Consider the following 22,536-nt stretch of genomic DNA (forward strand, 5'->3'; position numbering starts at 1 on the left):
CTCCATCTTTGCTGGTAAGTGACCCAGTTACGGGGTTCGTAACAATATCCACCGTCAACCCTTTAAGTATCATTTGCCAGTCTATCCTAGCTAATTCATGTCTCATACCTTCAAAGTTACCCTTCTTTAAGTTCAGAACCTTTGTTTCTGAATTAACTATGTCACTCTCCATCTTAATGAAGAATTCCACCATATTATGGTCACTCTTACCCAAGGGGCCTCGCACGACAAGATTGCTGACTAACCCTTCCTCGTTGCTCAATACCCAATCTAGAATGGCCTGCTCTCTAGTTGGTTCCTCAACATGTTGGTTCAGAAAACCATCCCACATACATTCCAAGAAATCCTCTTCCTCAGCACCCTTACCAATTTGGTTCACCCAATCTATATGTCGATTGAAGTCACCCATTATAACTACTGTTCCTTTATTGCACGCATTTCTAATTTCCTGTTTAATGCCATCCCCAACCTCACTACTACTGTTAGGTGGCCTGTACACAACTCCCACCAGCGTTTTCTGCCCCTTAGTGTTATGCAGCTCTACCCATATCGATTCCACATCCTCCAGGCTAATGTCCTTCCTTTCTATTGCGTTAATCTTCGCTCTAACCAGCAATGCTATATGACAAATGCAATGCAAAGCAATGCAATTTATATGACAAAGCTGTGTTGGCCGCCTTCAATCCGGTATTTTTATCACATAATCCACATCATTAACTTTAGATAAAACCTCATAAGGACCATGAAATTTAGCTTGTAAAGGGCTTGCTTGCAATGGGAAAAGAACCAACAACTTATCTCCAGGCTTAAATGACCTCATTCCAGCTTCCTTATCATACCAAGTTTTCATTTTACCCTGAGCCGATTTTAAATTTCCCCAGCTGAGCTACAAGCTTTATGCAATCTTTCCTTAAATTTTAAAACATAATCCAGCAAATTAGTATGTACCTCTTTATTAATCCATTGTTCTTTTAATAAGGCCAAAGGTCCTCTAACTCTATGCCCAAACACAAGTTCAAAAGGACTAAAACCTAATGATTCCTGCACTGACTCCCATACGGCAAATAGAAGCAAGTGTATGCCCTCACTCCAATCCTTTTCATTTTCCACACAATACATCCTAATCATGGTTTTGAGGGTAGAATGAAATCTCTCCAAGGCTCCTTGCGATTCTGGATGGTATGCAGACAAGGTAATCTGCTTGGCTCCCAGTTTATAAACTATCTGTTGGAACAATCCAGACATAAAATTACTAGCTTGATCAGATTGTATTTCCTTAGGCAACCCAAAATAAGTAAAGAATTTTATAAGAGCCTTTATTACAGTTTAGCCGTTATATTCCTGAGTGGTATTGCCTCTGGAAACCTAGATGCTGTGCACATGATGGTCAGCAAATATTGATAGCCAGCTTTAGTTTTTGGCAATGGGCCAAGGCAATCTACAATAATTTTGGAAAACGGTTCACCAAATGTGGGAATAGGTTGCAGTGGGGCCACTGGAGTAACTTGATTAGGTTTACCCACAATTTGGCAAGTATGACACATTCTGCAAAATGTCGCCACATCTTTTCTCAAACCAGGCCAGTAAAAATGTTTAAAAACCTTTTTCACAGTTTTCTTCACACCTTGATGTCCACCCAAGGGCACACTATGAGCCAAAGTTAAAATCTCATTCCAATAAACTTAGGGAACTACTACCTGGTGAACAACTTCCCATTCCTCACCTGCAGGAGAAACTTCCTCATTAATACTCCCTTCTCAAAATAATATCCTATTGGCACCTTCTCAATTTCACTGTCTGGGAGAGCTTGTTCCTTTAATTTGATAATCTCAGGGTCTCTACTCTGCTCTGCTATCATCTCCTTCTGAGACAAATACAAATCTTCATGGTCAGACTTACTACCAGAATATTGATCAAACAATGAAGGTAAGAAAGTTTCTGACACATCCTCAAAATTCAAATCCCAAGTTGAACAGTCATGGGTAACAACCTCATTCTGCACATCAAACTTTTTAGCCATAGCTCGAGTTACAACACAGGAGGAATCTGTGTTCGAATCCGTCCGTGGTTCCTCTAACTTTATTGTCAAATGCACTTCAGGAAAAACTTGTCTATCTGCTAAGTCATTCCCTAAAAATAGAGGAACATCATTCATGGGTAAGTTAGGTTGTAGTCCTACTTTCACAAGTCCTGTAACTAACCCTGAATTTAAATTTACTTTATGCAAATGTACAGGCATCAGGGCACTCCCAACACCTCGTATATAGTTTACCTCACCAGTGTCAGACTCATCACTAAACTTTTAGAATACTGTCTAACATTAGTGATTGAGACGCTCCAGTATCTCTAAGGATTTTTTTTTGGCACCGGAGTGGATCCCTCTTTCAAGGATACAAATCCCTTGGTTATAAAATGATCATATCCCTTCTTAACTTGGTCAGACTCTGACAAAGCTTCATTTGTATTTGTTGAACCCTGTGGATTTACAGGTGTTTCAATATGTTGCACACAAGCATCTCGGACTGCCTCCTCCTCCTCCTTTTTCAGTCAAAAACAGTTAGCTCTTATGTGACCAGGTTTCTTACAATAATTACAAATAGGACCAAACTGTCTTTCCTTCACATGTCTTACTTCATCCTTACCTCTCTCACTAACTTCTGATTTAATTTCTGGTTTACCTTGACTCTCTGTGCTATTTTTCCATTTAAAAGTTCTACCCTGATGAAATTTACTCTTGTGGATTAAAGCATAGTCATCAGCTAATTTAGTAGAGTCCTGCAATGTAGCAGTGTCCCTCTCATTTAAGTATGTCCTTACTTCAACAGGGATGCTCCTTTTAAATTCCTCCATTAAAATCAACTCTTTCAATTTATTGTACTCCCCATTCACATTTTTTGAGGAAACCCATCTCTCAAAACACACAGCTTTATCGTAGGCAAATTCCATGCAAGTCTTTTCCATGGATTTCTTCAAATTTCTGAATCTTTCTCTATAAGCTTCTGGAACCAGTTCATACGCGTTCAGTATATGCTGCTTCACAATATCATAATCAAGTGCTTGCTCAACAGTTAAAGCTGTATAAACTTGTGCCTTGCCTTTAATTACACTTTGTAACATCACTAGCCATTTCTCTTTCGGCCACTCTGAAATCAGAGCAACAGTTTCAAAATGTTGGAAATATTTATCCACTTCTGTTTCATTCAATGGAGGAGCCAATATAACTTCCCGGCTAGCACCAAACTGTTTCCTAGAACCAGAGGACTGATATTCGGACTTTAAATTCTCCATCACTAGCTCAAACTCCCTCTTTTTCTCTGCTTCTCTTGCTTCAAATTCTCTATTTTTATTTTCATCTTCTAACCGACATCGTTCCAAATCCACTTTACATTGTTCTAACTTCATTTTGTTCAATTTTTAACTGCATCTCTAGATTACTTATTGGAAACATATCTAACACTTCTTCACCAAAATCACCCGACTCTACATAGTATGCTGCGATTTTTCTCTGAATTACTAGCTTTGTTGTAACCTTCAAAATTCCTTTAAGGTCCAACCTCCTAGCAATCTCTGATCCATCACCCTTTTTCGCCTTCACTAATAACTCCGGGTCTCGCGATTCCAGAAAGACATTAATATTCATCGTTGCCGAATACCACCCACAGACCAGTCAAACAAAAGAATCGGGTATTTCCCTTTTCCCAATCAGATTGATAATTAAACAAGCACTTAAGCTCAAAAACAGAACATATCCAGACGAGCCCCCAACAATACGAGTCCAGCAACAATGAATATAGAATTGAGTCAGGTTTTTATAAACAAACATAAACATTTATTAAAGTCTGCTCAACAAAAATGAAAAGTATTCAAATGACTAACTTAACCAGAAGTTAACTGCTATATGGCAACTCTGGAACAGTTCTTAAAGTGGTAAATGCGAACACAGTCTTAAAGAGGTAAATTCAAGTTCTCCTGGTGGCGCTCATGGAGTGAGGTTCAATTTGGCTTCGCTCCATTCCCCTTACTTTTATTACCTGTAGCCACCCTTATTTACTCTCTTTTATACCTACACTAAAAGGCTTAAGTTATAGGCATATTTTTGGACTTTGGCTTTAATTCGCTGGAAATGAATACCAGATCACGAGAAGGAAAAAACGGGAAAGATTCGGATTCTAATGGGGAAAAAAATGGTGATTCTAAACAACCTAAGCAGCCTCCATTAACTTTTGAAATAATGTGGAAACTTATATATGAGAAACTTACTCAAAAATTTGCCACGTTCGAAGGAGTTTTAAAGACAGTCGAGGATAATTTTAGATCGCTTAAACGTGAATTTGAACTGCAGCAAGCAACAATTTCAGAACTCGATGAAGGTGCTCGGCAAAGAGACCGAAAGATTGCAACTCTGGAACAAAATTTAGCTTCAATGTCTCAACAACTGGATTGTTATAAATTTAAAGTTACCGACCTTAAAAATCGATCTCGAAGACAGAATCTATGGATAATTGGGCTCCCTGAAGACATTGAGGAGGGTGATCCTATCAAGGTCTTTTCTCAATTTTTATTCGATGTGTTTGGCACAGAAGTTCTGGATGACCCTCCATTAATCAACCGCGTTCATCGCTCATTATGTCCAAAATCTAATCGACCACAGCCAATATTTATTCGTCTCCATTATGTTCATATCAAGGAATGTCTGATTCACTTTGCTCAGCGGAAAGACATGGTCAAATTTAAAGGTTTCAAATTCCGCTTCATTGAAGATTTCAGCCCTGAGGTTCTGAAGGAACAAATGGCATATAAGCCTCTGATGTCAGAATTTTTTTGAATGGGTCTCAAACCAGCCCTGCTTTTCCCTGCTAGACTGAGAATCATCCTCTCTGATAATTCCCATCGTCTCTTCAAGGCAATAAATGAAGCTCAAAAATTTTTCGACCAGCAAACTTCCCCTACTATGGCCTAATTTAGGTTCCATTTTTTTTTACTTAAATTTTTAAGCTATTTACCAGCTTACTGATCAGGTCAGTTAGAATGTGAGGGTTCTCCTTTTTGGCTTGTACTGTAGGTATTTTTAGTATTTCTAGATTAACTTCTCTGTTCCCTTTTGGGATTCTGCTTTTTTTTTTATTTTTTGAAACTATTTACTAGATGTATTGGTGTTCGATTTCTTTTTTTTAAAGGAGATACATTCGCTCTCTTTTTTTTACATTTTAAGATGTCGTCCTGCTTTCTTCTTCCCATAAGACCTTATTTCCTTGCTGCATCATTTTTAATTGCTTATGTGTGAAAATAATTAATAACATGAACTGGCACTTGTTTTCTCTTTTTTCTGAAATACAAGTATCTTAGTACTCTGTTTTATGATTTAAACCTTTTCTCTAAAAAAAATCGCAGTTGTTTTTTTTCTTTCCTTTTTTGATCATTTTCATCATATATTTTTTGGATTATGGGTAGCTTTTCTTTAAAAACTTTTATCTTTTGCGCTACCTTTATTAATTCCCTTATTCTTGATTTTGGAATTTCAGAAATTTGGAGATTTCTACATCCAAAGGAAAAAGAGTTTTCATTCTTTTCTGATGTTTATCATAGTTATTCTAGAATTGACTACTTTTTTTATTGACTCTCATCTAATTCCCTCTGTTACTGACTGTAATTATGATTCCATTGTTATCTGTGACCATGCGCCACTGAAACTCTCTATTAAACTAATGGATACGCCTTCTAGTTTGGGACAATGGCGATTCAATTCTGTATTACTACATGACTCAGACTTTGTGAATTTCATCTAAGGAACAGATTGATTTATTTTTTTCAACAAACTCTACAGATGAAATTTCCAGCAGGGTTTTATGGGATACTTTTAAAGCATACATCCATGGACAGATTATCTCATATTCTGCTGGACTGAAAAAACGAATTAATAAAGAGATTTGTATGTTGATTGATAAGATTAAAGCAATTGACAAGATATACTTTATTGCTCCTAGTCAGGAGCTTTATAAAAAAGGGTCAAACTTCAAATGAAGCATAGTTTACTTTTAACATCCTCGATTGAAAATCAATTAATTAATTCTGGAGTCAATTTTAAATACATGGTGATAAATCTGGTAAACGATTGGCTCGTCAATTGAAATCTGCTTCCGTTAAATGTCAGATTATTAAAATTCATAAACGAAATAGAACTGTGATGGTTGATCATGATGAGATAAACAAATCTTTTCAAGAATTTTATACCTCCTTATATCAATCAGAATCTCATGATGACCCCACTATAATGCATGAATTCTTAAGGAAATTGAACGTCCCAAAATTATCACCTAATGAACGTTTAGTATTAGATGCTCCTATTATAGAACAAGAAATAAAATATGCTATTTATTCGATGAATTCAGGTAAAGCACCTGGCCCAGATGGTTATACAGTAGAATTTTTAAATCCTTCTCTACTATACTTTCTCCTTGGTTATGTAGAATCTTTAAGGATGCATTATTTATAGGTAAATTGCCACAATCTTTTTTATGGTGCCTCTATTTTCTTAATTCTTAAAAAAGATAAAGATCCCACTGAATGCACATAATATAGGCCTATATCCTTATTGAATATAGATTCTAAGATCTTTTCGAAAGTAGTGGCAACTAGATTGGAGAATGTATTGCCTCCAATTATTTCGGTTGATTAGACCAGATTTATTAAAAACCGCTATTCGTCCTTTAATATTAGGAAATTAATGAATATTGTTTATAATCCCTCATCTAGAACTCCAGAATGTGTCATCTCATTGGACACCGAGAAAGCGTTCGATAGAGTTGAATGGCCATACCTATTTAGTATGCTTGAGAAATTTAATTTTAGCCCGCAATTTATATCTTGGGTTAAATTGATATATTATGCCCCTACAACTTCAGTACTTACCAATAATATAAGATCTTTTTTTTTTCAGTTGTTTCGTGGCAATAGGCAAGGTTGTCCTCTTAGCCCATTGTTATTTGATATTGCCCTGGAACCTTTAGCTATTACTATTCATGACTCACCTATATTTGGCATTTCCCACGGGAATGGATACATAAGTTATCATTATACACAGATGATTTGTTATTATATATTTCAAATCCTGAGAAATCCATTCCTGCTTTCATATCCTTGCTCGCTCAGCTTAGTAACTTTTCTGGTTATAAACTGAATCTTAATAAGAGTGAACTTTTCCCTTTAAATATGCAAGTTCCAATTTATAGACGTTTACCATTCAGATTGGTCACGGATTATTTTACTTATCTAGGTGTTAAGATTACTGAAAAACATAAGGATTTATTTAACAGAAATTTTTTACCTTTAATAGTCAAGGTCAAACAAACACTTACTAATAAAACAAACAAACAAACACTACAATATAGTCCTCACTGTCTATATTGATTGGTCAAATTAATGCTATTAAATGATTATTTTACCTAATTTTTTATATCTTTTCCAAGCAGTACCAATCCTTATTCCTAAATTCTCTTTTGATACTACTGACTCTAAAATTTCATCTTGTATATGGCAGAATAAAAATCCTAGGTTAAGTAAAAAATACTTGCAGAAATCCAAAAAGAACAGTGGCTTGGCACTGCCAAATTTAAGATTTTATTATTGGGCAATTAATATTTGATATTTAATATTTTGGACACAAGATGTGGATACTAATGTCAGTCCACAATGGGTCAACCTTGAATGTAATTCTGCACAAGGATTTTCATTGGTTTCCATCTTAGGGACTTCGCTTCCGTTGGTTCTTTCTAAATTGAGTAAACAAATTGTTAATCCAATAATTAAACATACATTACAAATATGGTTTCAGTTTCGTAAATTTCTTGGCTTGAATAAATTTATTTTATCAAGTCCTATTATATCTAATTTTTTCTTTCAACCCTCTGTCATGGATCAAGCCTTTTTGGTTTGGAAAATGAAGTGTATAATATGTTTTTGTGATTTAGTTTTGGATAACTGTTTCATGTCTTTTGAACAGTTGTCTAATAAATATAATTTACCCAGATCCCATTTTTTTTTAAATACTTACAGATCAAAGATTTTTTGAATACTATGTTACCTACTTTTCCAATTTCATATCCAACCGATATCATGGAAAAAAATTTAGGCTAACAAAAGGGTTTAATAGCAATCATTTATAATATGATTATGAATATAGTCAGATATATCTGATAAAATACTTTCATAGAATATAATTTGACCTTTTCCGATTCCTTTATATTATTCATTAATTTGAGTAGAGGAGCGGAGTTGACGACACTAATGATTTTATTTGATATAATGGAATAGCCCAGCTTGGTTTAGTTTGGTTTTATTTTTGTTTAGTTTAGTTTATTCTGTTCTTGATTTTTCAATTTTGGTTTTTTTTCCCATCTTTTTATTTCTTTGCCTCTTGTTTATATCAAGGGTTTGGGAGGTCAATTATATTGGTGTTATCTACAGTTTTTACTCACGTGTTAATTGCCAACAATGTAATCCCACTCCCTTTGTACTATTATGACCGTTATGTATTTGTCTTTGAAAGATTCAATAAAAGGATTGAAGAAAGAAAGGAAGAAAGAAAGAGGTAAATTCAAAAGTCCAAGTGATTTATACAGTCAGTAAGGAGAGACTCTACTACAACAATTTCACCAAAGAAAATGACGAATCTGCTGATCACAGTCCAGAGATGCATTGGCCAAAGGATTCACGACGAAAGAAATAAAAACGGCTTAAAGGAACTGATCTTTCCCTTGGCGAATGAACACTGCACAACCCTTTCTGCTCTTACAGGCAGGGGTTATCTCAGATGCAGGTCACTATTTTCTGAACGAAGATTCAATAAGGTTGATCCTGTATTAAACCACCGAACGACACCAACTTTACTCGATCCTTCAGGTTCCCATACTTTAGTAAGGTCTTCACTCTCCAATACTTAGACTTTAAAATTAAATCAAAGGTACATCAAACGAAACTGTCGGCACAACGATTCTGTACCTTACAATAGAAAGTAAAACTCCACTTTAAAACAAAACTGCGTCATGAGACAAATACGCAGCATAACGGAGTAACTGACCAATTAAACGACGAATCAACTGCATAACAACAGGGGTTTCCCATTATATACCTGTTGAGAACATGTCATCACATGACCTCACACTGGCGGGAAAATTACATCACCCCACCATCACAAGATCATTACATCATGCTCACAAGATACTCAATTATATCATGGTCATAAGTCAGTCACAAGATACCCATGGGGTATGTAACACAATGAATGTAGGGAAAGACTTGTCCCAACAGCATTTCCTGTAATCAAACTGTCCTTATTGTCATAAGGATATCATTAAACTTTAAATGATATAAAACAGATTTACGAGGATGTTATTGAGACTTCAGGAGTTGAGTTATAAGTATAGGCTAAGTAAGCTTGCAGATTTTTTCCCTAGGGTGTTGGAGGCTAAGGGTGACTTTATAAAGGTTATCTTTGTAAAATCATGAGGGGCTTAGATAAGATGAATATCCACAATCTTTTCGCCAGATTAGGGTAGTCCAAAGTAGAGGGCATAGGTTTCACATGCAAGAGGAAAGATTTCAAAGAGGCTTGAAGAACATTTTTTTCCCCACACAGAGGATAGTACATGGAATGAGCTGCCAGACGAAGTGGTAGAGATGGGTACAATTATGACATTCAGAAGACATTTTGTTTGTGCAGGTGCAAAGATGGGAAAGGTTTAAAAGGATGTAACCCTAACACAGGTAAATGCTTGAAGAAACCTCTGCTCAATTATCATCTAACTATCACCTACAGCACCAGGGGACCCAACACACTCAACAACTATTTATTCTGATGTCTACCATTCATCCCTAGACTGCATTTTGGGAAATCTCATCACTTAGTTGTTCTCCTCCTACCTGCATACAGTCAGAGGCTAAAGAAAAAGACATTAGAGGTAAGAACAACAATGAGGTGGGTACAGGAGACAGAGGAGTACCTGCACAATTGCTTCAAGTCTATGGACTGGGCCATGTTTAAGGACTCCTCAGAGGATCTGAATGAATACACCATGGTTGTCATGGACTTTGTAAAGTCATTCAATGATGAGTGTGTCCCCACAAAATTATTCAAAGTTTTCATCAACCAGAAGCCCTGGATGAACCAAGAGATCCACAATCTGCTGAGAGCCAGATCAGTGGCATTCAGGTCTGGCGACCCAGTAAAATATATGAGGTTCAGGTACAATCTCTGGAAAACCATTTCACATGTGATGTGGTAATTCCAGACCAAACTTGATTCACTGAAGGATGCTTGACAACTGTGGAAGGGCTTGAATGCTATCACCCCTTACAAAGTATAACCAAGCTACATAGGTGACAATAAGGCTTCGGTACCAGATGAGCTCATTGCCTTTAATGCTCATTTTGTCCATCAGAACGTTGAGGCACCTTCACGAACTCCCAGAACCCCTAATGACCCTGTTATTTCAGTTTCTGAGGCTGACGTGAGAGCATTTTTCAGGAGGGGGAACCCATGAAAAGTATCTGGCCCTGACAGTGTACCTGGCTGAGCACTGAAGATCTGTGCAGATCACCGATATCTTTAATCTCTTGCTATTTCAAGTAGGCTTCAATTATACTGATGCCCAAGAAGAATTTGGTAACCTACCTCAATTACTATTGTCCACTAGCATTTACATCCACTGTGATGAAATGCTTTGAGAGGTCAGTGATGAAACATAACAACTCCTGGGTGAGGAGGCTCCAATTTGCCTACCATCACAGTAGATACCATTTCATTTGCTCCTCACTCAACCCTGAAACATCTGGACAGTGAAGATACATACAGCAGGATGAAGAGTCTCAGCCTGAAACATCAACTGTTTATTCCTCTCCCTAGATGCTGCTTGACCTGCTGAGTTCCTCCAGCAGTTTGTATGTGTTACCCTGGATTTCCAGCATCTGCAGAATCTTCTTATATTTATGACCATCACGGACTCATGAGTGGGTCACTTAACCCTGGAACATCTGGACAGCAAAGGTGCATACATCAGGATGCACTTTATCAACTGCAGCTTGGCATTCAATACCATCATCTCTTTAAAACTAATCAATAAGCCACATGACCTTGGCCTTAATAACTACTTATACAATTGGATATCGATTTCCTTAATTGCAGACCCCAGTCAGTTCAGATTGGCAACAATATCTCCTCCATGGTTGCCATCAGCACAAGTGCACCACAAGGCAATAGACAATAGGTGCAGAAGTAGACCATTCGGCCCTTCGAGCCTGCACCGCCATTTTGAGATCATGGCTGATCATCTACTATCAATACCCGGTTCCTGTCTTGTCCCCATATCCCTTGATTCCCCTATCCATAAGATACCTATCTAGCTCCTTCTTGAAAGCATCCAGAGAATTGGCTTCCACTGCCTTCCGAGGCAGTGCATTCTAGACCCCCACAACTCTCTGGGAGAAGAGGTTTTTCCTTAACTCTGTCCTAAATGACCTGCCCCTTATTCTCAAACCATGCCCTCTGGTACTGGACTCTCCCAACATCTGGAACATATTTCCTGCCTCTATCTTGTCCAATCCCTTAATAATCTTATATGTTGCAATCAGATCCCCTCTCAATCTCCTTAATTCCAACGTGTACAAGCCCAGTCTTTCTAACCTCTCTGCGTAAGACAGTCCGGACATCCCAGGAATTAACCTCGTGAATCTACGCTGCACTTCCTCTATAGCCAGGATGTCCTTCCTTAACCCTGGAGACCAAAACTGTACACAATACTCCAGGTGTGGTCTCACCAGGGCCCTGTACAAATGCAAAAGGATTTCCTTGCTCTTGTACTCAATTCCCTTTGTAATAAAGGCCAACATTCCATTAGCCTTCTTCACTGCCTGCTGCACTTGCTCATTCACCTTCAGTGACTGATGAACAAGGACTCCTAGATCTCTTTGTATTTCTCCATTATTTCTAAGTAAGGCTTATTTCTACTCTTGTTTAAGAGTCTGATGGTTGAAGGGTAATTACTGTTCATGAACTTGGTGGGGTGAGTCTTAAGGTGCCTGTACCTCCTTATTTCTAAGTAAGGCTGAGTACTTAGCCCCCAGCTCTACTCACTTTATGCTTATGGCTGACTAAGCATGGCTCCAATATCATATTTAAGTTTGCAGATGTCACTATTGTTCTTGGCCAAATCAAAGGTGGTGATGAACCAACATTTCGGAGGGAGATTGAAAATCTGTCTGAGTGGTGCCACAACAACTTCTCACTCAATGTCAGCAAGACCAAGGAGCTGATTATTGACTTCAGGAGGAAGAAACCAGAGGTCCATGAGTCAGTCCTCATGTGAGGATCAGAGGTGGAGAGGGTCAACAACTTTAAATTCCTCTGAGCTATCATTTCAGTGAACCTGTCCTGGGCCCAGCATGTAAGTGAAATTATGGGTAAAGCATGGCAGCACCTCTACTTCCTTCGAAGTTTGTGAATATTCGGCATGACATCCAAGACTTTAACAAACTTATTTAGATGTGTGGGGGAGCATATATTGACTGGCTGCATCACAGCCTAGTATGGAAACCCCATATCCTTTGAATGGAAAATCGTTCAAAAAGTAGTGGATAAGTCACAGTCCATCACAGGTACAATCCTCCCCAGCAATGAGCACATCTACACAGAGCACTATCACAGGAAAGAAGCATCCATCATCAAGAACCCTCGCTATCCAAACCATGCTCTCTTCTCCCTATTGCTATCAGGAAGGAGGTACAGGCACCTTATGACTCACACCACCAAGTTCATGAACAGTAATTACCCTTCAACCATCAGACTCTTAAACAAGAGTAGATAACTTCACTCACTGCAGCATTTAACTGATTCCACAACTTATGGACTCACTTTCAAGGAATCTGCAACTCATGTTCTCAGTATTATTAGTTATTGTTTTCGTACTTGCTCGTTGGTTATTTGTCCGCCTTTGTGTGCAACTTTTGTTTCTTTATTTACTGTGAATGCCCGCAAAAAATCTCAGTGTTGTATATGGTAACATATATGTCCATTGATAATACATTTACTTTGACATGGAACTTTGAAAAGGGACCAGCTCAGTTAAGCTAAAGACCCCGTTTCCGTGCCGAATAGCTCTAGGACTCTACCGTTCATTTTTATCAATGAAGTGTATTTCTGGGGGAAATACTATTTCATATTTTTCCATCCTATCTGATCACCGGCACATTATCGCAAAGGTCCCTCTCGGCATCACTAAATTGCTTGACCAACACAAGCAAGGATTGTAAGAACTCTTCCATTAGTTTAGTGAAGCAGTTTAGTGAACGAAGTCTCATTATACCGCCACCCATGGGTATCTTGTCTAACTCCCACAAAGTGCCTTTGATAACAGACGTTTGGTTGACTGCGGTAGGAAGCTTGACAAAACGCACCGAGCTTCTGTTTTCAAAGATACAAAAGAGATCTCTGGTGTTGGAGTCCAGCTGTTTACAGACACATGGACAGTGAAATATAAATTTGGCGCAATGGACAGCCATAACATGAGGTTTGGCTACAAAAGAACTTCCGTACACAGATACCGTTAGAGATTTTCCACTATTACTAACTGTCTGGATCCACTTTTTTTTTTAAAAAAAATCCATTAGTATGGCACAGTATCACTTCAAAAAAGTTATGTTTTTAATTTAGAATATGAGAACTAAAAGCCTTAAGTGTAACATTTGTAAACGCAAACTTTCGTTCTAAAACGTGTTTAACTTTAAACCGTTTGAAGGAACTATACGATTGCTTAATTTATGAATTAATATTTTCTTTTATCGATGTACTTCAAGTAGAATAAGACTACAGTATTGGCCTTTAGTGAAACTTAGTGCACATTTACGCAGAACAATTGGTGTCCGTTTTAAAGTTGACATGCTTTGGAGCTGCACTACAATGTGGTTTGGCAAGCATACTGGCAAAAATGTCCTTGAAGTGGCGTGCTTAAATTTAATGTACTCTATCTAGTGCGATCATATCCTGCAACATAACTGCAGCCCAACAAAGAACATGTGGTGAATTGCAGCTTCATGCATGAAGATACAACTCCTCCTAAATTACTGTTCAGTTTATGTGGTTTTCCTAGGACCTAGATGTGATATAAGTACCTACCTTCTTACATTAATCCGTGTTTTCCCGCATACCACTCGATTTACTTCAGGCAAATGATGAACGGTTAGTAGGGCACATTCACTTCGGAAATGCTTTCCTTTCTACCCAAGTAACTTGACTCATATCAGAGATGTGTTTTCCGAGCACTGGTCAAGCTCGTCCTCCATGTCTACTCCCACCCTTACAGGGTCAGACACAGAATTTCAAAGGATTGTTGGTTGGTGAAAATAATTAATGCCGAATCGGTCCATACATTTACGTCAGATGCATTTATTTCTACCGTAGGGGGTCACGGGAAAGTGGAGGGGCAACCCTGGGTTATTCTTTCTTGGGGCTTGTTAACCAACAACAGCATATTGGCATTATCAGTTTGAAATGGTGCTTAACACATATGTAAGCGAATTAAAGGAATCACGGATACTTCTTGGCCGAGAGGACAAGAGGGAGAGATAGAAAAGATTTAAATTCCCTTCCTGTGCTACAGATTCTATCTAAACAGGTTTCATATAAAGCATTGCATGCTATATTGTTAGTCAAATGATTGACGGAGTTAACCGCTTGAATTATTTGTTAACATAATGACTACAGACATGACATGAGCAACAAGGTGTAACATAGATCCTCCAGCAAGTAGGTTTCTGCAAGCGATTCGTCATTTGGGGATTAGTATTAGTTTCAAAACCATATTATTTAGTAGTTAGGAATAGTGTTATGAAACTCTGCAATTAAATGGAATTCCTTTTCCTTGCTGCAAGTGCGAGGGTATACTAGGAAAGAAGCAAGCAGCTGAGAGAGGCAGCCTGTTTCCAGATGAAGTCAGTGTAGTTCTGCTACATGTATGGATCCTCATGGATAATTGAGCAGTGATACTAAATTGTTAGCTTCAGCGAACTTTCTCTGTATGAATTCTCATTTTATATATTTCTTGAAATCAATGATTGGTATTACTTTAAGACAACTTCCAAATTACATGCATTTGTTTTACAACGTGTGTATCCCAAGGAAAAAAATAAATCTCTCTAAGAAATTTACCTTTGCTTTTCAGGTGTTGGTGAATTTCACAACGGCAACTTTTGAAGGAGGCAAGTTAAATCCAAAGTGCTTGGATTTTAAATAGTAAATGCTTGGATCAAAACTTTTCTGCTTAACTTTAGATGTCATGTACACAAAACTCTTAAGTTTATTATAGAAAACTAGTGTGGGTGAAAGACAAAACCTGCTCTTTTCAATGGAGAAAAGCTCCATTAGCCAGGATTTGCAATGTGTTTTAAAAAGGAGCAATTATAAATAATTTCATTCTCAAGTTAGACCTTATTCTTAACTTTTAAGCAAACAAAAATGCTCAATAAATTCAATAATCAGATGTGCCATTTTACAAGTGTGAATTATTTAAGGTCTGAAGAAAAACCATGACACTTTAACATAAATGCCCAGATGCCCATAACCTGGCACTGTAACAGTTTATTGCTCTTCTATTTTGGCATCTCATTCTGTTTCTCTTCACCAGATTTGATTTTATGAAATCTTTGTTCAAATTTTGTAATTTCCTCAGGCAATAACAAAACAGCAAAAATAAGACAAATCCTATTTTTTCAAATGTAATAAAAAGGAACTAAAGTTTAAAACTTCCTTAGTTACTATTGACAGAATGCAATACAGGGCAGTGAAAATAAATCCCACAACTTCATAAGGAAATTGAATTTCTCATTTCAAGTGGGGGAAACAAAAGGAAAATTTGGAAGGTGATGGGATAAGATCCAAGGATGGAGTGAGATAAATTAGTAGAAAACTACCAAAAGACTGGAACAAGGGGCCAAATGGCCTCCTGCATCGGAAACCATTTTGTACCTCCTTGGCTCAGTCAGTAACATCCTTTTCCTGGCTCCTGTCAAAAACTGTGCTCAAATCTTTGGGATTTCAATTTAAAATGGCACTGCAGTAATGTACCTACAGCAAACCAGTGTCAAAGTGAGTGCATTTCAGCTGAAATGCAACAGATGTTATCTCACTGTTCAACTAGCAATTAAAAGACTGCTTTGTTTAAAGAGGGAACTTCAAGCATTTTACCTCCTAATCAACACTATATGAAATGATAAAATTGTATTTCATCTGTTACAATATAAAGAATCTAATTATATATCGAATTGTTGCCATGCTCAAGTACACCAAGAGGCTGTTATTCAAAAGTAGTTTGACGAAGCAGCTTTGGACAATTCCCAGAAACTGTGAGATCATATTATGCAAGTATAAAAATCACTGCTGGCAACACAAGAATTTTAAAATTTATTGGAATACATTTAAGCTTGCGATCCTTCAGTTCAGTCTTTAGCGCAAAACTATAAAGCATTAATGCAATTATTCCTTTGGGAAGTGGTGACCCAGAGAATTCTCAAAACCCTGCAAAGCGTGAGTGAGCATAGATGACCGTGGGTTGCATGAAACATTCACTCACCTCTAGAAAGATGACAAATTGTGTCAATTGCAATATGCAGAATTATTGACATGTACCTAATCCTTAAATGAATAATGGACAACCTTTTAAAAAGTATTGACAAAAGTCGGCATCCCAAATCTGGTTTAAAAATAAACCAGTCAAGGGGTCTGTCTAGACTCTTGGAAATCAAACAATCCTTGTACCAGAATTTTAGAAAGAAATACTATGAAGTACATTCAGTGGCATACAACAGGAGTTTTCAATACCTGAATACACAATACTATCATTAGATGATTGCTTTCTGCAAAGCATTTGCAACAGTCCCATCTTAACATGCATGTTATTTAAGAGAAAGCTGAATGGGTTAAATACATCTCAAAGCACAGTATCTGGAATTCAATGGCCATATGCAATTGTGTGCATTGCATTTATATAAATGGATCAGGAATATAACACTTATTACAATATGCAATAGTAACTAAATACACAAAATAAGTTAGAATGAGTAACTCATTATTTCTTATAAAACAAAAACAGATTTGCTAAGGTGTGCTGATTAGGTCAAGAACCCAATGAGAAAATGTAAGAGGTCTAGACTCCATAATAATCATTGTAATGGAGCAAAAAACATTTCACATACTGAAAATTCATGAAAGATGTTTTCTAGAAACTGAAACTAGCTATTGGGTTACAATTACAAATGACAGACATATATATATATATTGTGGCATTTGTGATTATATGAAGGTCACAGAAAATTAGGTTGTACAGTTCACTCCCAACTTTCTTCTTTTTAAAAAAAATTGTTCACATTCTAGTCTGATTAACAAATAATATTCAAAATTAAAAACAGAATTTGAAGAAAGTTCTCTACTATTAAAATATACCCATTTACAATATTAATGTAAATAGTAGAAGTTAGGAATCCCACTCAACCTGGGGGGTACCAAACAAGAAAGCAGATGAAACTGCAGGCTTACTTACATCTCAGCATACAAAAGTATAGAAATTGTGTCTAGGTAATTAGCAGGGTCAAAGCCGACTGGCCATATGATGTACTCCACACTGAGGTCTTGCAGTATTTGGTTGGCTGGGATCGGCACTATTTAATCCAGGTTTTTATAGTACAAGTGCTAATTACATTGACAGAAATGTGTACAGCTTGGTGGGTAGAATTATCCAGTTTATTGCACTCTGGATAGTATGCCCCAAGCTTTCAAAGAAGTGATTTGGAAATAAAATTAGGTACATTCAATCTTCAGGTTGGAAAATCTTTGTTTTCCCTTGGGGGAAAATGGAATTCCTCAACTTTTTCATCTCTTGCCAGGCAGATCCCCCTGACATATGGGACAGGTTGCAAAGAAAATTATACTCAGTTAACTACTGTCCTAATATCACAAGTATTAGCAAAGAGATCACAACGAGAATTGTGAAAAATTAAATACACCAGCCCTGGCATTTCATTTCTGTAATGTCTCCAGGCTCCGAACCCAAGTACTGATAGCAAAATTCTGCATCGATCTTGGGGCACTTGCCGCTGGAGTGTGGCGGCTGGAAGGGAATTTAATGTACAAAACACCATGTGGAACCTACTAAGTTTGCTCAGTTCCACTACTAGCAGTTTGGCGGTGCAACGATTAAAAAAAAACAAGCTGTAAATGGACGCAACTGGATCTCAGCTGCAGAGGTTACAGGGCGTCAGAGCTACGCTTGTCCAGCATCACATACACATCACGTCCTGGCGTTTTAGCCTAAATTACAATGTGCCCGCATGGCCCCGAAAAGAGAGGACGCGATTGCAATATCGTGCGGGCGGGCATTAAAGTTTCAAAAATCCTTAAGATGAAAGAGGAAATAAAACAAATAATGGAGGGGAGGCAGGCATTAGTCGGTTCACGTAACACAAGGCGAGGAAGAGAGACCCTGTGGCTCGGCCCATTGTGAAACGGGATTGAATTCACAGTGGGGTGGGGGAGGGTGGGCGAACGTTTAAGAGTTTATTTAGAAAAAGCGGAATCTCCCCACTCACGTTACCCCACTGAACCCTTTCTCCAACGGAGCTATTCCAGCTAAGGAACAGCCAACTTTTGACGTTGCCGAAAATTACGGTATGTGGCAAAACAAAAAAAAAATCAAACGTGTAATATTGTTCTATAAATGTGAAACAATGCGACTGAATGTAGAGCTACGGAAAACCCCAGTCAGAACAACGGCTTCAACTAAAAGCACTTAGCGCTCACTCATTCAAATCAGCGTCTGTCCACAGTTAGAAACTGGACTTGAAAATACTGCAGCATTTTATTTCAAGCCTTTAATAATTAGACGATCTAATAATCCGGGGCTGCATCAAAACGTGCAATAAAAGCGTGCCTTGCGAGTGTAACAGTTAAAACTTCACAGATCATTTAAAAACTTTTGTTGCAAGTCCCCTCGTTCGGGACTGTGAAAAGTCATGTGCCTTGTTGGATTCCGAGAGCAAGAGATGGGGGTGGGGGGAGAAGATGATTGGGGAGTTAAGAGAAAGTTGTATTTATTTAGGCTCTCCGTAAATGTGGCAACGCCGCGATTTCTACATCACCCCAGCAGGAAGGGGAAGGGGAGGGAGAAAGAAGAAACGATTAAGAGAGTCTTTGCTTTTATGGAATCGACTCAAAAGGCCCATTGAGACGCCCATATCAGTTTTCAAGTCTAGCTGCTTTTTTCGGAAATCCACTGGCAAGTCAGTGATGACTAAATACCAAAATATAAAAAAGAAATCTCAAGTAGGAATTTTTAAATACAAATATATAATTAAGAATTTTTTACAAATGCTATTTACAGTTTTTATTACATCTTGGGAAGTTATCCTAATGCAAACGTTAAGTAAAACCAATTAACAAAAATAATAAAAACACAGTCCCATGTTTCCTTCTGTCCCTCTCACACGGTTGTCTCTCCGTGTTTGCTGTTGGTGAGTCTGGTGTAAAACTTGCGCCAGGAATGTAAAGTCTTGCCTGACCAGATCCAAAAGCCAGAAGTGATACCCACGATAAGGGTCATGAGATACTTGATCATGTACACAGTGAAATCTGGAGTCATCCTGGGGTAGTAGTGAATAGGGCAGGGGATGGCGTAGCTTTTGCAAGTTTGGCTGATCCAACTTTTTTCCCATTGCTCCCTGAACGCCTGCTCGTAGAAATAACATGCAATCACAATGGTGGCTGGTACGGTGTAGAGAACGCTGAACACCCCGATTCTCACCATCAGTTTCTCCAGCTTCTCCGTCTTGGTGCCGTCGTGTTTCATGATGGTCCGGATTCGGAAGAGGGAGACGAAGCCGGCTAGCAGGAAAGAGGTGCCGATGAAGAGATAGACAAAGAGCGGCGCCAACACGAAACCCCGCAGCGGGTCGATGCTGTTCAGGCCCACGAAGCACACTCCGCTCAAGAGGTCGCCGTCGATCTGGCCCATAGCCAGGATGGTGATGGTCTTGACGGCCGGCACCGCCCAGGCGGCCAGGTGAAAGTACTGAGAGTTTGCCTCGATTGCTTCGTGACCCCACTTCATACCGGCCGCCAGAAACCAAGTAAGAGACAAGATGACCCACCAGATGGAACTAGCCATGCTAAAGAAGTAGAGCATCATGAAGAGGATGGTGCAACCTTCCTTCTTAGTCCCTTGCACCACGGTCTTGTAAGTGTCCTCGGCGAACCTCTCGTTGCACACAACTTTATCTTCCAGTATGAAGCCCGCGATGTAGGCGATGGAAACCATGGTATAGCAGCCAGACAGGAAGATGATGGGCCGCTCAGGGTAGCGGAATCGCTGCATGTCCACCAAGTAGGTAGTCACGGTGAATAAAGTGGAAGCGCAGCATAGCGACGACCAGATCAGGATCCAAATGCGGGCGAATTTGATCTCTTCGTCGTTAAAGAACATGTAGCCGTTACTCTTGGAGGGCTCGCAGGGCGCCGCGCAGTCCTTCTCGCCCAGGAACTTGTAGCTAAGATACGAGGGGACTTTGAGTGCTCGGGGACAGTTGAAGGGCTGGTCGCGGTTGTAGCGGGGCGGGTTCGGGGTGCCAAGGTCGTTGTCGACGACGGTGGGGATAGTAGTGGGGCTGCCTTCCTCGGAGCGGTTCTGGCCAACGCATAGTTGATCGGTTCCGTGCACAGGGAAGTTCTCACAACGCAACCTCTCGGGCCACTGAAAACCAAACTTGTTCATTAGAGCCTCACAGCCTTGCCTCGCCCGCTCGCAGATAGACCGGCACGGAGGGATCGCCTGTTCCAGTACGGTACAGACGGGAGCATACATGGAACACAAGAAGAATTTCAGCTCGGGAGAACACTGTACTTTCACCAGCGGGTAAAACTGGTGGACTTCCAGCCCGGCGTCCTCTTGGTTGGTATGTCCCAGTAAATTGGGCATAATAGTCTGGTTGTAGGCAATGTCTGTACACAGCGGAATGGAGATAGGTTGGCAGAAACCGTGGTCCGGGATGGAGATTCCTCTCTCTCCCTGAGACTGGCCGTGGGCTCTCAGGAACTTTGAAGGGAGCAGCAAAAGAGTAATCAGTCCGTACAGCAACACGTTGAAATGCATCCTCGAAAAGATTCGAAAGTCTTGTTATTTCTGGCAACAAGCAACTCAATTAATGCTGCAACATTTGGTAGTTTTGCAGAAGAAATTCGTAAAGGGGGAGGGGAGATGGAAATAAAACTTAACTGTAAAGACCCACGCAGATTAACAGCGCTGCTTTTGCGAACTCAACTCACTCGTTGCGCCCCCGTTAAACGACTGTCTGACTTTTTCTTTGTGCAACTAACACCATCTCAATTACACCGTTTCAAGGGACCCGCTCTGGGAGGCGAGGCGCCCAAGTGCTTGCAGAGGAAAACGAACCTTGAAACAGACCAACCATTCCAACCCTCCGACAGCTGAGCCAATCAGGTTAAAAATTGACGACCAGCCCTAAGGGCAGGATTGGCCAACCGCAACATAATGATCTCAGTAATTAGATGCCAAAGTACAGCACCTTCACTGCAAGCGGTAGCGTGCTGAATGAAGCTCGCTCTATGGTTCCGAGAAGAGCCAGTTCGATTCCAGTCCAGTCAGTTTATCGAAGGATGTACTCCTAGCGAAACCAGTCTTCTGTGTCAAAGAAATTAGATTTAAGAACGGAGTCTGTACCGTTTGTTTTTCCAACTCTGCAGCGATTTAATCGCACGTTACAGCGATTCACTGTTTTTCCCCCCAAACTTCTTTTCGTAGAAAGAGTGCGCTGCCATCCTTATCATTCTCCTGCTCATTGAAAAATAATCTATATTGATTTCAAGCGTTTATCATTTGCAGAAGATGCGCGCCATTCGCATGTGATAATACAGTGAGAATACCAAAACAACATGACTGCTCTTTAAAATTATTAAGGGGTTTCGAAGGTTTTTCTACCGGTGGGGGAATCTAAAACTTGGAAACAATGAATGGGAGACGTTCATAATTCCAGAGTTACGAAAAAATCCTTGTAATAAGAGATGGCGATATGTTTGAAGGACAGAACATAGATAAATTTTAGAACAGTTCGTTAAATCAATAGCTGAACTAAGGGGATTTCTCGGAAAAAATGGCCAGTTTCTGTTCTATGCAAATTTTATATAAAAATACTTTATTTGTACCTCATTTTTTTAGTGATCTATTGAAAACGTATGCAGTAATTTATTTTCAGAAGTAATATTTTGTTACAAAATTACATATCAATCCAGATATAATGCAATGATAGATTTTTTTTTTTAAAAAAACAGCTTCAGCTGCAAGTCACCGAGGATGCCTCAATGTTAAACCTTTGGCAGTCCAGAGGAATGTTTAGATAGGACTTCAATCACAGAAACGGCAACCAATAAATTTACACGCATTACGTGTGTATGATTTATATCAAACATATGCATGTAGGTCTGGTATT

The 22,536-nt window shown here is 38.9% G+C and overlaps 1 protein-coding gene across 1 annotated transcript; it reads right to left on the reverse strand.

The window, feature by feature from the left end:
• Positions 1–16,421: 16,421 nt before the first annotated feature.
• Positions 16,422–21,402, reverse strand: LOC140741026 (frizzled-2). The gene has a single exon (XM_073070647.1). It carries the CDS (start codon positions 21,180–21,182, stop codon positions 19,518–19,520), a length of 1,665 nt encoding a protein of 554 aa, XP_072926748.1. The 5' UTR covers positions 21,183–21,402; the 3' UTR covers positions 16,422–19,517.
• Between the last annotated feature and the right edge of the window lie 1,134 nt (positions 21,403–22,536).

The sequence above is a fragment of the Hemitrygon akajei genome, chromosome 18 (assembly GCF_048418815.1).
Source record: "Hemitrygon akajei chromosome 18, sHemAka1.3, whole genome shotgun sequence".
NCBI classification, from domain to species: Eukaryota; Metazoa; Chordata; class Chondrichthyes; order Myliobatiformes; family Dasyatidae; genus Hemitrygon; species Hemitrygon akajei.

Coding starts and splice junctions, on each gene's coding strand:
- LOC140741026 (XM_073070647.1), bottom strand. CDS start 21,182: ATGCATTTCAACGTGTTGCTGTACGGACTGATTACTCTTTTGCTGCTC.